This window comes from Dipodomys merriami, unplaced genomic scaffold (assembly GCF_024711535.1).
Source record: "Dipodomys merriami isolate MVZ:Mamm:240054 unplaced genomic scaffold, mDipMer1.0.p SCAF_60, whole genome shotgun sequence".
NCBI classification, from domain to species: domain Eukaryota; kingdom Metazoa; phylum Chordata; class Mammalia; order Rodentia; family Heteromyidae; genus Dipodomys; species Dipodomys merriami.
Window position 1 is genome coordinate 971,731 of NW_027206180.1, and position 14,379 is coordinate 986,109.

Genomic DNA, 14,379 nt, shown 5'->3' on the forward strand with positions numbered 1-14,379 from the left:
TGAGGTGCCTTTGGGCGCCTGGCTGCCACGTACTTTTGCTTCTGGCCCCTGGTCTCCCTCTGAGCATCTCTTTCCTTCCTGGGCATCCACACCTTGCATTTTCTGGAAGGTTCGGTGCACTCACTGTGACTTTCGGCAGAAAGGAGCCTGGGGGTCACTGCAGCCTCGGGGACCCCTGGGTCACCTCCTCCTCCCCTCCCCCCACCAGGTCCCTGGACTCACCTGGCTTCACCCCTCCAAGTTCTGGACTTTGCCCCGGGCCAGCTCCAGCCTGGGTTGAACCTGCCGGCCCCGCCCCCCGGGGAGGAGAGGCTGCGCATGAGGGACACGGGGACAGACAGACAGAGGGACGGACGCCTGCCGGATCACGATGGTCCCGTCCGGGGAGCCCTGCACTGAGCTGGGGGTGAGTGCCCCTCCTTTCCCCGGCTGAGATATGGGGGTGTGGGGCACCCCAAGTCTTTGTGTCCAACGCCATGGCCCGAGGGAGCCTCATTGGCTAGGCTAGGGGACCCCCCCTGCCTCCCCACGCCTGGAGACCCCCTTCCGGTCCCCCCCCCTCTCAGCACAGCGCCCTGGGAGTGGTGGAGCTCACCAGGTGGGTGCGGGGGGGCCCCCATGTGCTCATTTCCCAACTCTGTGCGCCCCCTAAACCCAGCAGGCCCTTTGCGCCCTGCCTGCTGCGTGTGGAGGGCATCATGGCGTCCACCCAACCGCGCCCAGCACCCGCTGGGGCGCAATCCCACCCCGCCACCTCCCTGCTCTCCTGCTTGGACGAACCCAGCAGAAAGATGGGATCCGGCGCTCGCACGTGTGTGTGTGTGTGTGTGTGTGTGTGTGTGTGTGTGTGTGTGTGTGTGTGTGTGTGTGTGTGTGTGTGTGTGTGTGTGTGTGTGTGAAGTCCTGAGAATTAAGCACTCCAGGGAGGGCTTGGGACACTTTTCCATCAACACTGGGAGCCTGGCACGGACCATCCTGTGTATGCTACGCGGTGTGTGCCACCGTCATCCTGTGGGCCACCCCCTGGGTGCCAGTCTCTGTGTGTGCCGTTCCAAGGGGTGCCCTCTATTCAATTCAGGTCTGGAACCAGACGGAGCCGGGGCCCGCCGCCCACCGCCTGCTGAGCGCATGCCTGCTGAGAGCGCTGGGGGTCTGGGCGCCGCCCCTGTACCTCTGGGTCCTCGGCCCCGCCCACCTCCTCCTCCTCCTCCGCCAGCGCCAGCCCAGCTACCTGCGCATGTCACCCCTCTTCAAGGCCAAAATGGTAGCAGCCACCACTGGGGGAGTCTGGAGAGAGGGGAGGGGCGATCTGAGGGAGATCTGGGGGAGCCCTCGGCAGAGAGACCAGCAGGGGCCCTCTAGCCAAACAGATCGATGCTGGAGAGGCTATGGAAGTAAAGCCAGAGGAGCAAAGTTCCCTGGGCTTTGTGATTGGGAAAAGTCCTGGGGCGCACAGACAGACAGACAGACACAGACACCCATCATTCTAAAGAGTGTCCAGCTGTCCCAGGATCTTGCCCCCGTTGGGAGCACAGTGACTTTAGTTTGTGGTGCTGCTGGGTGCTAGGTCATTAGAGTTACACTTCAAGAACCCCCCCTTTTTTCTTTTGTGGGACTTGAACTCTGGGCATGTGCACTGTCCCTGAGCTCATCAGCTCAAGGCAAGCGCTCTACCACTTGAACCACAGCGCCACTTCCAGTTTTCTGGTGGTTCATTGGAGATCATTGTCTCAAGGACTTTCCTGCCTGGCCTGGCTTTGAACCATGGTCCTCAGATCTCAGCCTCCTGAGTAGCTAGGATGACAGGCGTGAGCCACTGGCGCCCCGCTAGCCGCCATCTTTCTTTCTGCCTCCCCCAGCCCCCTCCCCACCCCCAGACTCATGGGAGCCTGTTCCCCAGGTGCTGGGGTTCACCCTCATCCTCTTGTGGGCATTCAATGTGGCTGTGCCGCTGTGGAAAACCCAGTGGGGAAGACCCCAGGCCCCGGAATCCCTCATCCACCCAACGGTGTGGCTGGCCACCATGGTAATGCTTGGCCTTCCCTGCCTGGGGTGGGGATGGGGAGGAGGAGAGGAGCAGGGGGGGGGAGGAGGAGGGGGGAGTGGAGCAGAGCCTCCCCCTGCCCCTCCCTCACCGAGGCCTCACGCGAGTGTCTTGGCCAGACCTTTGCTGTGTTTCTGATTCACGTGGAGAGGAGGAAGGGAGTCCGGGCGTCCGGGGTGCTGTTTGGGTACTGGTTACTATGTTGTCTCTTACCCATCATTGATGCTGCCCAGCATGCTTCAAGAGGGGTAAGTGGAGGACCACATCGCTGGGGGGGAGGGGGAGGAGGTGGGGGAGCTCACGCCTGTGATCCCAGCTACTCAGGAGGCTGAGATCTGAGGATCATGGTTCAAAGCCAGGCCGGGCAGGAAAGTCTGTGAACCACCCAAAGCTGGAAAGCGGCGCTGTGGCTGGAATGTTCAATGGTAGCCTTGAGCAAAAACCCCCCAAAAGTTCAGGGATGGCGCCCAGAGTTCCGAGTTCAAGTCTCAGGACCAACACACACACACACACACACACACACACACAACCCAACAAACAATGCAGCAGCTCAGACATTTCATGTGGCTTTTTGTCGACACATAATAGCCGTTCCTCGGAGGGCGTGTTGATGTAGCCAGACATGGTTCAGTACTCAGCTCGGGACGATCCACTGAGCATGTGCGGAAGGAAGGAACACCGCGGCCCCTCCAGGAAGGGGCAGCTGCTGCTCACCCATTGGCTCGGTCTGTGTTCCCCTTCCAGCCAGGTGACCTGGGTTCCTCAGGAATCAAAGGCAGCAAATGACGTGCAGCTGGGGTCTGGGTGTGGCGGTGCACGCCTGTAATCCCAGCTGGTCAGTCTTTGGTCCAGAAGCTGCCACGTGTTTGGAATCCAGAAGGCTGGCAGCGTGGGGGGCCTTCTAAGGCTAAGGCTCTGTGTGTCTGTCCGGGAACCCTGTCTGACCGCAGGTTATCCACCGTGGGCGCCCTCTGCTCGCTCTACTGCTCCCCGTTCAGTGCTCCGACACCTGCTGTCTCCCCCGCAGGACTTCCAGAGCGACCCCCTCCCCCACCTGGCCACCTACCTGTGCTTGTTGCTGGTGGGGGCAGAGTTCGCGCTGGCCTGCCTGGTGGACTGGCCCCCCTTCTTCCCGAAAGACCCCCAGCAACCGGTAAGTCGGCAGGTCGGCCACCACGCCCAGCCATGGGGAGCCGGGGTGGCAGGCATGCACCACTGCACCCGGCCATCCGTTGAGATGGAGACTTCAACACTTCTTTGGGGCTCGGGCTAGCCTCAAACCTCCGTCCCCCATCTCCTCCTCACAAGTAAGCAGAGATGAAGGGCTGGAGCCACCCCTGCCTCTCATTAAGTGCATTCAGCCATTCGACAGACACCAGAAGTCAGAGCCAGCCCCTCCTATCTTATGTTGAGACGAGGTCTTGACTGTACTCCACGTTGACCTTGAATTCCGGATCCTGCTTCTGCGTCCAGGGTGCTGGGATTCCAGGGGTGTGCGACCCTGCCTGGCTCCTTGCTTTCTTTTATATTTTGCAGAATCCCTGTCCCGAAGCCGGGGCTTCCTACCCCTCCAAGGCCCTGTTCTGGTGGGCTTCCGGGTGAGTAAGACCAAGGGAGGGGCTTTGGGGAGCCCAGCACCCCCCACCCACCACGGAGGTTCATGCAGGACTTGGCGACCACGGCATCAGGCCATCCCCCTCGATTTTCAGTTACCCTGGCTCTGCCTCTCAGCTGCAGGGTCAGAGGTTCCCAGGCTGGCAGAGGAACTCGGGGAACCCCCCCTCGGCTGAACCCCTACTGACCCCACTTAGGGGGGGACTCCACGCTACAATTTTGATCTAAACAATTCGATTTTTAAAAGAAAGAGAAAGCTGGACGCTGGTGGCTCACGCCTGTCATCCCAGCTACTCAGGAGGCTGAGATCTGAGGATCATGGTTCAAAGCCAGCCTGGGCAGGAAAGTCCATGAGACTCTGATCTCCAATAAACCCCCAGAAAACCACAAGTGGTGCTGTGGCTCAAGTGGTAGAGCGCTCAGCTTGAGCTGAAGAGCTGAGGGACAGTGCCCGGGCCCAGAGGTCAGGCCCCACACCAACATAAAATAAAATAATAGACGCTCCTAGTGTAAGAGTGGCCTGAGCAAAACTCCCAAGACTATGTGAATAACTACAGCCAAAAAATGAAAAGGCTGGAGGTGTGGCTCATGTGGTAGAGCGCTTCCCACAAACATCAGGGTGATTGTTAATAATAAGTAAATGAGCATGAAAGAGAGGAAGGAAGGGAGGGAGGGAGGAAGGAAGGAAGGGAGGGAGGGAGGGAGGGAGGAAGGAAGGGAGGGAGGGAGGAAGGAAAGAAGGAAGGAAGGAAGGGAGGAAAGAAAGAAGGGAGGGAGGGAGGAAGGGAGGGAGGGAGGGAGGGAGGAAAGAAAGAAGGGAGGGAGGGAGGGAGGGAGGAAGGAAGGAAGGAAGGAAAGAAGGGAGGAAGGAAGGGAGGAAAGAAAGAAGGGAGGGAGGGAGGAAGGGAGGGAGGGAGGGAGGGAGGGAGGAAAGAAAGAAGGGAGGGAGGAGGGAGGAAGGAAGGAAGGAAGGGAGGAAGGAAGGAAAGGGAGGAAGGAAGGAAAGAAGGGAGGAAGGAAGGAAGGAAAGAAGGGAGGGAGGAAGGGAGGAAGGGAAGGGAGGAAGGAAGGAAGGAAAGAAGGAAGGAAAAAAGGGAGGAAGGAAGGAAGGAAGGAAGGGAGGAAGGAAGGAAGGAAGGAAGGAAGGAAGGAAGGAAGGAAGGAAGGAAGGAAGGAAGGAAGGAAGGAAGGGAGGAGGGTCTGGAAGCCATTGCAGGCACTGTTGGGCGGGGCCGGTGGGCGGGACTTCCTGTGGAGGGAGGAGACAGTGAGGAGCAGGTGGCCACTACAGCGCACGTGCCAAGGTCCTGGGGTGGGGGAGGTTCCGGTTTCCTCCTGGCCTTCTTGGCCCCCCACCCCAGTGGCACTGTCAGTCCCGGGGGGAGGCCAGCGCTGGCCCTGCGCCCTGGCTCCTCCTGGGGAGGCAGCTGTGGCTGGAGCCGGTGCGTGGTGGGAGCGCGGGAGGAGCCGCGTGTACACATGGGCATGGGCGGCTCTCGGGGTCCCACCCTGGTGCCCCCCTTTTCCAGGCTGCTCTGGAAGGGCTACCGGCAGGTGCTGAAGCCCCAGGAGCTGTGGTCGCTGGGGAGGGACAACAGCTCGGCAGTGCTGGTGTCCCGGCTGGAGGAGGAATGGCGGAGGAGCCGCACGCGCAGGTGAGGGGGGAGGAGACCCCGCATGGCCACAGGCCGAGCGCCATGCCCGGGGTCATGAGCTGCGCCAGGCCCACGGGGCGCGCTGGGTTCCTACTAACCCTGTCCACGCGGGGTGCCGTGGCTCACGCCTGTCATCCCAGCTACTCAGGAGGCTGAGCTCTGAGGATCGCGGTTCAAAGCCAGCCCGGGCAGGAAAGTCCCTGAGACTCTTTTCTTGAACGAACCACCAGAAAACCAAAGTGGCGCTGTGGCTCAAGTGGTAGAGCGCCAGCCTTGAGCTGAAGAGCTGAGGGACAGCGCCCAGGCCCAGAGTTCAAGCCCCACGACCGACCAAAATAATAAGTTGTCCATATTTCAGACTTGGAAATGGCACAAAAAGCTGGACTCAAGGAGCCTGGCCCTGGGTGGCAGCCATGTGCCACGCAGCTCACCCCTGCCTACTGCTCCTGCTGTCCCCCAGGGAGCATCTTAAATGCTAGCCCCTCCCCTCCCTTCCTTCCTCCCTCCTCTCCGTCCCCCCCTCCCTCCCCTTTAATTCTGTTCTCTTTCTTTCTTTTTTTCTTTCTTTCTTTCTTTCTTTCTTTCTTTCTTTCTTTCTTTCTTTCTTTCTTTCTTTCTTTCTTTCTTTCTTTCTTGTCGGTCGTGGGACTTGAACTCTGGGCCTGGGCGCTGTCCCTCAGCTCTTCAGCTCAAGGCTGGCGCTCTACCACTTGAGCCACAGCGCCACTTCGGTTTTCTGGTGGTTCATTGGAGATAAGAGTCTCATGGGGAATTTCCTCCCGGGCCTGGCTTTGAACCCTGATCCTCAGATCTCAGCCTCCTGAGTAGCTAGGATGACAGGCATGAGCCACCGGTGCCCTGCTCCGTCCTTTTAATTCTGATAACCTGAAGCTCCCAGCTCTCTGCATGCATCCTCGGTGACTGTTTATTGAGCACCTGCTACACGCCGGCAGGCAGTCCAGGCAACTCTGACAGCATTGGACAAATTGAGGGACAGAAGCGGGAGCGGCGTGGCGGTGGCTGGCCGGGGAGGGGCGCCCTCTGCAGGCCGGCACGGGACACGCACGTGCCAGAATGTGCTGTGCCCAGCTCAGCCATGGCGGCAGAAGCCAAGTCAAACAGCGGGCCCAGGGCTTAGACTTTGCCCTTGGCCTTGCTGCTGGGCTCCCCAGAAATCCTATTTCCCCCCTAGTGGAAATGGGGGTGCCGGCAGTGCACGATTGGCTCGAATTCCCATGCCACCCTCTCTGCCGCCCCTGGCAGCCTCCACCGCCCCGCCACACCACCGCGTGTCTCCCTGGGGCGTCCGGGAGGAGGGACGGCCAGGCTCGGGCCGCGCTGCCCGCTGGGGGCAGGGTGGGGAGTGGGGACCCCTCTGGGGTGACGGCCACGCACCCCCACCTCCTCCTCCTCTGTGACACAGAGCCCGGTCCCAGTTTGCAGGGCTTGGGAGGACCAAAGTATACAGCAGGTGCTCAATGCGTGCACGTTCCCAGGTCTGCTCGTGAAGCCTTAGGGCTTCCTTCCCCTCCCCCTAAGCCACACGCCTGAGCCTTCTGGGTGATGGGAAGGAGCAACTGGGCTCCCGGACGGGTCACAGCCCCCCTACCTGTACCCTTGCACCCCAAACCCTTGATGTGCTCCGTGGCTGAGCACGCGCCGTGGCCTCCCTCTCCCCCAGGTGTGCTGCTGAGAAGTTTGAACGTGAAGGAGGCAGCCTCCGGGAGGCTCCCGAGACGGAGGCCCTCCTGCCTCAGGAGCACGGTGGGCGGGGGCCGCTGCTCAGGGCCATCTGGCGGGTGTTTGGCGGAAGCTTCCTCCTGGGGACCCTCAGCCTGGTGCTCAGCGACTGCTTCAGGTTCACCTGTCCCAAGCTGCTCAGGTGAGTCCGGGCCTCGACCCCAGGCCCGGCTGGGGTCCCAGGGGGAGGGGGGAGGCCTCTGTCCAGGGCTGGGGGCTGTGACACCTGTGGCCTCTGTATTTGGGAGGCCCAGGGCCCCTGAGGGTAGACGATGGAGTCCACTGACCCCCAGAAAGCCGAGGAGAAGACCTCCCCCCCCCACCATCGCTCTTCCATTGCAAACAAAGCCCCCTCCGTGGACGGCAGTGACTGACTGAGCTCGTGGTGAGGCTTGTGGGCAGCAGAGGCCGGGTTCTGCTGAACCCATCTCTCATTTCTGGTCTTGGCCGTACTAGGATTCAAATTCAGAACCTTGTGCTTTCTAGGTGGGTTCTCTACCGCTTGAGCCAGGCATCCCATCCCTTTTTTGCTTTTAGTTTATTTTTTTCCAGATAGGATCGTGTGGTTTCTTCCAGAGACATCCTCCAAGGAGGATCCTCATTGCTGGGATTACAGGCGTATGCCACCATGCTGGACCCGGATGGGGGTTGGTTGGGTTCCCAGACCATGTGTCTGGTGGCTCAGTCCTGTTTTTCTAGCTACTTCAGGAGGCTGTGATCTGAGAATCGTGGTTCGAAGCCAGCCCGGGCAGGACAGATGGAATGGGACCCTTTCTGCTGGCCTCATTACGTTACAGGCCCCATCTCCAAACAAAGTCACATGTGGGGCGGGAGCTAGGGGGTTGGGGTGTGCTTTCCACACATGAACAGGGGGACAAGAGTCCAGACTCCTTGCTGGGAGGTGCTGCGGAGTCCCAGAGCAAAGGAGCACTGGCGTCCGTGCCTCACACCTCATTAGGGAGGCGGAGATTGGGAGGATCGTGGTTTGAGGCCAGAAAAGCTCACAAGACCTCCAGCCGGACCCTGTGGCCCGCGGCCGTCGTCCTAGCTACGGTGGGAGGAAAAGCCTAAGTCCAGGAAGAGGCCTGGGGGAAAAAAATCAAGCAACAAAACCTCGGTCTTATCTCAAAAACGGCACATGAGGGGGTGGTGGCGCTTTGGGCTCAGCAATGTGAGTTCCTAAGTTCAAACCCCAGCGCCACCACCGGAAAACGCAGAGGGAGCGCCCTCTCACCCCGCCCTTCCTCCCGCCAGCCTGTTTCTGGAGTTCATGAGTGACCCCGAGCCCCCGGCCTGGCAGGGCTCGCTCCTGGCCGCGCTCATCCTCCTCTCCGCCTGCCTGCAGACGCTGTTTGAGCAGCGGTTCATGTATTGCATGAAGCTGCTACAGATGCAGCTGCGCACGGCCATCACAGGCCTGGTGTACAGGAAGGTGAGCCCGGGCCCCCGAGCCAGCGCCCCAAGCCCAGGACACCCCGAGCTCCAGGGGAGCTCTCCTTACTGCACACGGCCACCTGGGCTATGACGGTGACGTCACTGCTCTGGCCCCTCCTCTTCTTCCCCTGCTCACACACCTGTAGCTGCCTGGGTCTCCTTCCTTTGTTCCTCGGACCTCAGGGCCTTTGCACTTGCTGCTCCCACACCAGGTCTCTTTGCCTCCTCTCCAGCCTGGCTGGTGTCATGGTTTTTTTTTGGGGGGGGGGGCCTAGATCTCATCCCTGGCTTGAGCACTCCCAATTCCTCTGAGCCTGGATATGTTCCCCTCAATTTCCTTAGTTGTCAGGAGAGTGGGGGGCTAGTAATGGGGTGCAGTTCACCGACCTTTGTCTTCCTTTAGCGAGGACACGCCTCCCCCATGAGGTCAAAGGTCACCTGCGGCGGGGGGCGGAGGGGGGAGGTTCACTCCAAGACCCCAGGGGAGGAGGAGTCAGGGGCTCGAACTCCTCAGGGCCATTTTGTGCAGCCAGTGAGACACCAGGAAGTTGAGCCTGGTTCTCGGAGGACTCCCAGCTCAGAGGACTTGCGGGGTTCCCACAAGTCCCCTCCCCCCCCCCCCCGTGGCGCAGGTGCTGGCCCTGTCCAGCGTCTCCAGGAAAGGCCGCTCCGTGGGGGACGTGGTGAACCTGGTGGCGGTGGACGTGCAGCGGCTAAGCGAGAGCGTCCTCTACCTGAACGGGCTGTGGCTGCCGCTGTTCTGGATCGTGGTCTGCTTCGTCTACCTGTGGCAGGTGCGAGGCCTGGGGGGGGGGGTCCTCTTCCTCCATCCCCTCCCTTCCACCTCCCAGCTGTGGGCTGGCAGGCTCTGGCCTTCTGGACACTGCCCCACAGAGCCACTGGGTGGCGCTGTTGCCACACACAAGGAAACCAGCCGGCCCCGCTGGGTGATGGTTAGGAAGGGTAAGGGATGGGGACCAGGGGCGGACACAGACACGGGCCAGGCGGGGGTTTGTCTAGAGAATGAACCCCAGTGGCTTCTCAAGAAATCTCAGTCCCCGTGACTTAGAAATCCCTGGGGCTGGGAAGGTGGCTCAGTGGTAGAGCGCTTGCCTTGCAGGCCTGAGGCCCTGGGTTCGATTCCTCAGCACCACATAAGCAAAACGAAAAAAGCCGGAAGTGGTGCTATGGCTCAAGTGGTAGAGCGCTAGCCTTGAGCTGAAGAGCTGAGGGACAGCGCCCAGGCCCAGAGTTCAGGCCCCACAACTGGACCCAAAAAAAAAAAGAAAAAGAAAAGAAATCCCTCCAACCTCCTCAGGAGACAGAGAGGGACACCAGGCGGAACATAGCCTGGACACAGGACGCCCGGTTAAATCTGAGTTTCAGGAAAACCTAATATGTCTTAATCTGAGTATTTTATGGAATATGCTTATATTAATTATTCTTTTTGTCAGTTATGGGGCTTGAACTCAAAGCCTGGGTGCTGTCTGTCCCTGAGCTCTTTTGCTCAAGGCTAGCTCTCTACTACTTTGAGCCACAGCTCACAGTCTCAGATCATAGTCTCCTGAGTAGCTAAGACTATAGGCGTGAGCCACCGGCACCCAGCTCTGTGTGTGTGTGGGGGGGAGGGAGGTATTGATATCAAGGCTTGAACTTGGGGCCTCATGTTTGCTTTCTTGGCTGGCACTCTGCCACTTGATCCACTCCTCCATCCCTGCTTTTTGCCAGTTACATTGGAAATGGGAGTCTAGTGAGTCCAGGCTGGCCTCAAACCACTGTTTTGTGATCTCATCCTCCCAGTAGCTTGGGTGACAGGTGTGAGCCCCTGGTACCTGGCCACATTCACTTTTTTTTAATCTGAAATTTGAATCCGGGGGTGATTGGCTCGATCTGTTCCCCTGCCCCTACGAGCGGTGAAATGAAGAGTAAGAAGATGAACGTCTGGGAGGAATTTGGTCTTACAGATGACTAGGGACTCACCCAGGGCCATGGTTGTTAGTGTCAGAGCTGGGATTTGAACCCAGGTCCTGATCCTCGCAGTCTTGAGTTCACCATTGTACCAGGAAGCTCCGTGCCCCCGGCTGCCTACGCCTGTGGCCTCCTTGAGTCTGAGTCCTCCCTGCGGTGCGCAGCTCCTCCCCTGACACACGACCCCAGCCCTCAGGCCTCTGATGGCGTCTGTGCCCTCTGTCCCCAGCTCCTGGGACCCTCTGCCCTCACCGCCATCGCTGTCTTCCTGATCCTCCTACCCCTGAACTTCTTCATCGCCAAGAAGCGCAGCCACCATCAGGTACGGCGGCGTCTGGGAGCAGGAACAGCGGCCTGTACAGCACAGGGAGGGGCCTAAGGCCCTTGGGTCCTGGGTGGTGCCAGAAATAGAAGGGGTGAGGCAGGCACGGGGCGCGAGCCAGGTTCTGTGACTGTCCACCTGCTCCAAGGCCGTCTCCAACCTGGACACTTCTCCACGGTGCCACTGGGTGGCGCCATGGCCACACACATGAACCCACGGGTCCACTCTGTTCCTAGTATTAGAAGTTCTGAAACTGGGGGAAACTGAGGCCCACAGACTGGACGTGAGGTGGGGGCTGTCTAGAGAAGGGACCCAAATGACCGCCTGAAGAATCTATTGCTAAATAACTTAGGGATCATTTGCCCCTACCTCTACTTCTTCCACGGCAGCGGGACAGAGCTGCCCCAGGATCCCAAAACTGTGGGGGGGGGGGTGCAGGGGGGCAGACGGGGAGGGGCGTGGAAGGATCCAGACCCAGCACGAGGCATCTTGGGAAACCAGCCATCCCGCTGTCACCAACTCCCCACTTCCACTCCCAACCCCCATGGGCCAGCCTGAAAACACACGGGACGGAGGCGTCACCTCCGCTCAGGCCTGCAGAGACCCCATCTCACTCAGTGTCCCGAGTGACCCACGGGGCTCCCGTGGCGGGGCTGAGGCAGGCTCTAGCAGCACCCAGGAGGTGCTCGGTGCCCAGCTGTGAACTAAGGAGGGAGGGGGAGGGGTGGGCCCAGCTCCCCCCCCCCATCTGCGCTGCCCACCGGTTACCTGGGCCCTGTGTGACCTCCTCTAAGTCATTCTAGGCAGCGGCCACACACACACAGAGTGTGAGGGTCCCCCGGTCCCCAGTCCAGCTGGGATCTGCCCTCTCTTCCCCACTGAACCCCACTGTCTTCTGGGTGTCCAGGCTGCACGGACTCCTATAGAGGCCCCGCTGCCCGCCTTGCGCCCATCCGCAGGGCCGGGCAGTGGCAGGTGGCTCTCTAGATCAGGACACAGCCCGGGCCTCCGGGCCTCTGGGCCTCCACCTCCGGGAAGCCCACAGGGCGGGGAGGGGGGATGGAGGGGACAGGGCTGGCTGGACGTCTGCCGGGGCCAGGGGCTGTGTGGTGGCCGCAGGCTCTAGGCCTAGCGGGTCTGTGCTTGGGTCCCAGGAGGAGCAGATGAGGCAGAAGGACGCGCGCGCGCGGCTCACCAGCGCCGTCCTGAGCACGGTGCGGACCATCAAGGCGCACGGCTGGGAGGAGGCGCTGGCCGAGCGGCTGCTGCGCGTGCGCGCCCGCGAGCTGGGCGCCCTGCGCACCTCCGCGCTGCTCTTCTCCGTGTCCCTGGTGTCCTTCCAGCTCTCCACGTTTCTGGTGACGTCACGGGCGGGGGGATGGACATGGGGGGGGGCGTGGCTGCAGGGCTCCCCACGCAGCCCGGCCCCGGGCCCGCGTCCACCTCGCCCTGTGTCCCCAGGTGGCCCTGGCCGTGTTTGCCGTGCACACGCTGGTGGCCCAGGACAGCGCCATGGACGCGGAGAAGGCCTTCGTGACCCTCACGGTGCTGGGCGTCCTCAACAAGGCTCAGGCCTTCCTGCCCTTCTCGGCCCACTGCATCGTCCAGGCAAGGCTGGGGCGGTGGGGAGGAGAGGCTGGGCCCCACTGGGGGGGGGGGGGGAGCTGGGACTGATGGAACGGAGTCGTCAGGCCGGTGGGTGGCTTGGAGACCCTCAGGAAATATTCAAAACTATGCCAGGATGCTGTCCACTGCCTTTCTCTCCAAGAACCAGGCAGCCTCTGCCGTGACCTCTCTAGCCCTTCGTGCCCTGCATCCCCAGATTCCACGAAAACCAACTGCCTGTTGAGTTTGTTTATTGATTGTCAGTCGTGGGGCTTGAACTCTGGGCCTGGGCGCTGTCCCTCAGCTCTTCAGCTCAAGGCGAGCGCTCTACCACTTGAGTCACAGCGCCACTTCCAGTTTTCTGGTGGTTCATGGGAGAGAAGAGTCTCATGGACTTTCCTGCCTAGGCTGGCTTTGAACCGAGATTCTCAGATCTCAGCCTCTTGAGTAGCTAGGATAACAGGCGTGAGCCACAGATGCACTCAGCTTGTGGGTTTTTTTTTTCTGTCCTTCCTTCCTTCCTTCCTTCCTTCCTTCCTTCCTTCCTTCCTTCATTCCTTCCTTCCTTCCTTCCTTCCTTCGTTTCTTTGTTTCGAGTGTGAGTATGTACGTGCATGAATTTGTGCACCTGCGATGGTCCCGGGACTTGAACTTAGGGCCTGTGTGCTGTCCCTGAGCTGTTTTTGTTCAAGGCTAGTTCTCTACCACTTGGGCCACGGCTCCACTTCTAGCTTTTTGGTGACTAATTGCAAATAAGGGTCTCACAAACTTTCCTGCCTGGGCCGGCTTCAAACGGTGACCCGCAGATCTCAGCCTCCCGAGTAGCTAGGATGTCAAGGCGTGAGCTGCCTGTGTTTTAATGGCTGCTCCTCAAACCTCCCCAGAGGAGCGTTTGGTTGGGAGTCAAGAGGGCGCCCCCTGGTGGACAAGGTCTGCGGTGGTTGGAAACTTCCTCCACCCTGCAGTACGAGGCGTGTGCTCGTGCCTCACGCAGCCTAGGCCTCAGTAGTCAGGACTTGGTTGCCTCCGGACGCTGGGCCCCGTGCCTGTCCCTGGGTGACGCCCCTGCCTTCCACAGGCCCGCGTGTCCTTGGGCCGCCTGGCTGCCTTTCTCTGCCTGGAAGAGATCGAGCCTCTCGCCGTGGACGCGAGTCCTCCCAAGAGCTGTGAGTTCTGCCCAGGCCCAGGCGCCGAGGGGCGGCCACGGCTGACGTTCTGGGTGAAGAGAGAGGGGGACAGGAAGGCTGGGGGCGCTAGTCTACATGACAGAGGTCAGCTGGGCACTCACCCCTGGAATCTTAGCTACTCTGGAGGCTGGGATCTGAGGATCCAGATTCGAAGCCAGCCCAGGCAGGAAAAGTCTGTATGACTTATCTCCAATGAACCACCAGAGAACCAGAAGTGGCGCTGTGGCTCAAGTGGTAGAGCGCTCGCCTTGAGCTGAAGAGCTGAGGGACAGCGCCCAGGCCCAGAGTTCAGGCCCCTGGAACGGCACCATAAAAGAGAGAGAGGGAAGCTGGGGAGAGAGAGGTAGGGAAAGAAGGGAAGAGAAATAGAGAGGAGAGAGGGAGGGTGGGAGGGAGAGAGAGGAAGAGGAAGAGAAAGGGAGAGAAAGAAAGAAGAGAGATCAGAGTTATGCACATCACTGTAGAGTGATTGAGCTGCTCCCCCCGCCCCCCCCCCGCCTCACCCACTGTCACTTCCACCCGTGGGTTCGGTATTGTTCACCATTGTCAGCAGGCCTGGTCCCCACTCTGCATCATTACAAACCATCTAACTGGCACTCCATCTGGTATTTGTTTTAACTGGGACATCTGGTCGACCTCTCATCTACTGTTGATCCTTTTGTGGGTGGTGGTGGTCATGGGGCTTGAACTCACATCCTGAGCACTGCCCTGAGCTTTTTGCTCAAGCCTAGCATAATCTACCACTTGAGCCACAGCACCACTTGTGGCTTTTTGATGTTTGATTGGAGATGAGTCTCATAGACTTTCCTG

At 60.1% G+C, this 14,379-nt stretch overlaps 1 protein-coding gene across 1 annotated transcript in view; it reads left to right on the top strand.

Annotated features, from left to right (window-relative positions):
- Positions 1-330: 330 nt before the first annotated feature.
- LOC138814445 (ATP-binding cassette sub-family C member 6-like) overlaps positions 331-14,379 on the top strand; it is a 32,545-nt gene continuing 18,496 nt past the window's right edge. The window contains exons 1-14 of the mRNA XM_070003337.1: positions 331-406; positions 1,079-1,264; positions 1,901-2,026; positions 2,164-2,292; positions 3,072-3,197; positions 3,581-3,642; positions 5,188-5,313; positions 6,995-7,195; positions 8,308-8,485; positions 9,120-9,281; positions 10,685-10,777; positions 11,932-12,135; positions 12,239-12,385; positions 13,461-13,548. Coding sequence (XP_069859438.1) covers positions 371-406; positions 1,079-1,264; positions 1,901-2,026; positions 2,164-2,292; positions 3,072-3,197; positions 3,581-3,642; positions 5,188-5,313; positions 6,995-7,195; positions 8,308-8,485; positions 9,120-9,281; positions 10,685-10,777; positions 11,932-12,135; positions 12,239-12,385; positions 13,461-13,548 — 1,864 coding nt within the window. The 5' untranslated portion in view covers positions 331-370. The remainder of the gene's footprint in view (positions 407-1,078; positions 1,265-1,900; positions 2,027-2,163; positions 2,293-3,071; positions 3,198-3,580; positions 3,643-5,187; positions 5,314-6,994; positions 7,196-8,307; positions 8,486-9,119; positions 9,282-10,684; positions 10,778-11,931; positions 12,136-12,238; positions 12,386-13,460; positions 13,549-14,379) is intronic.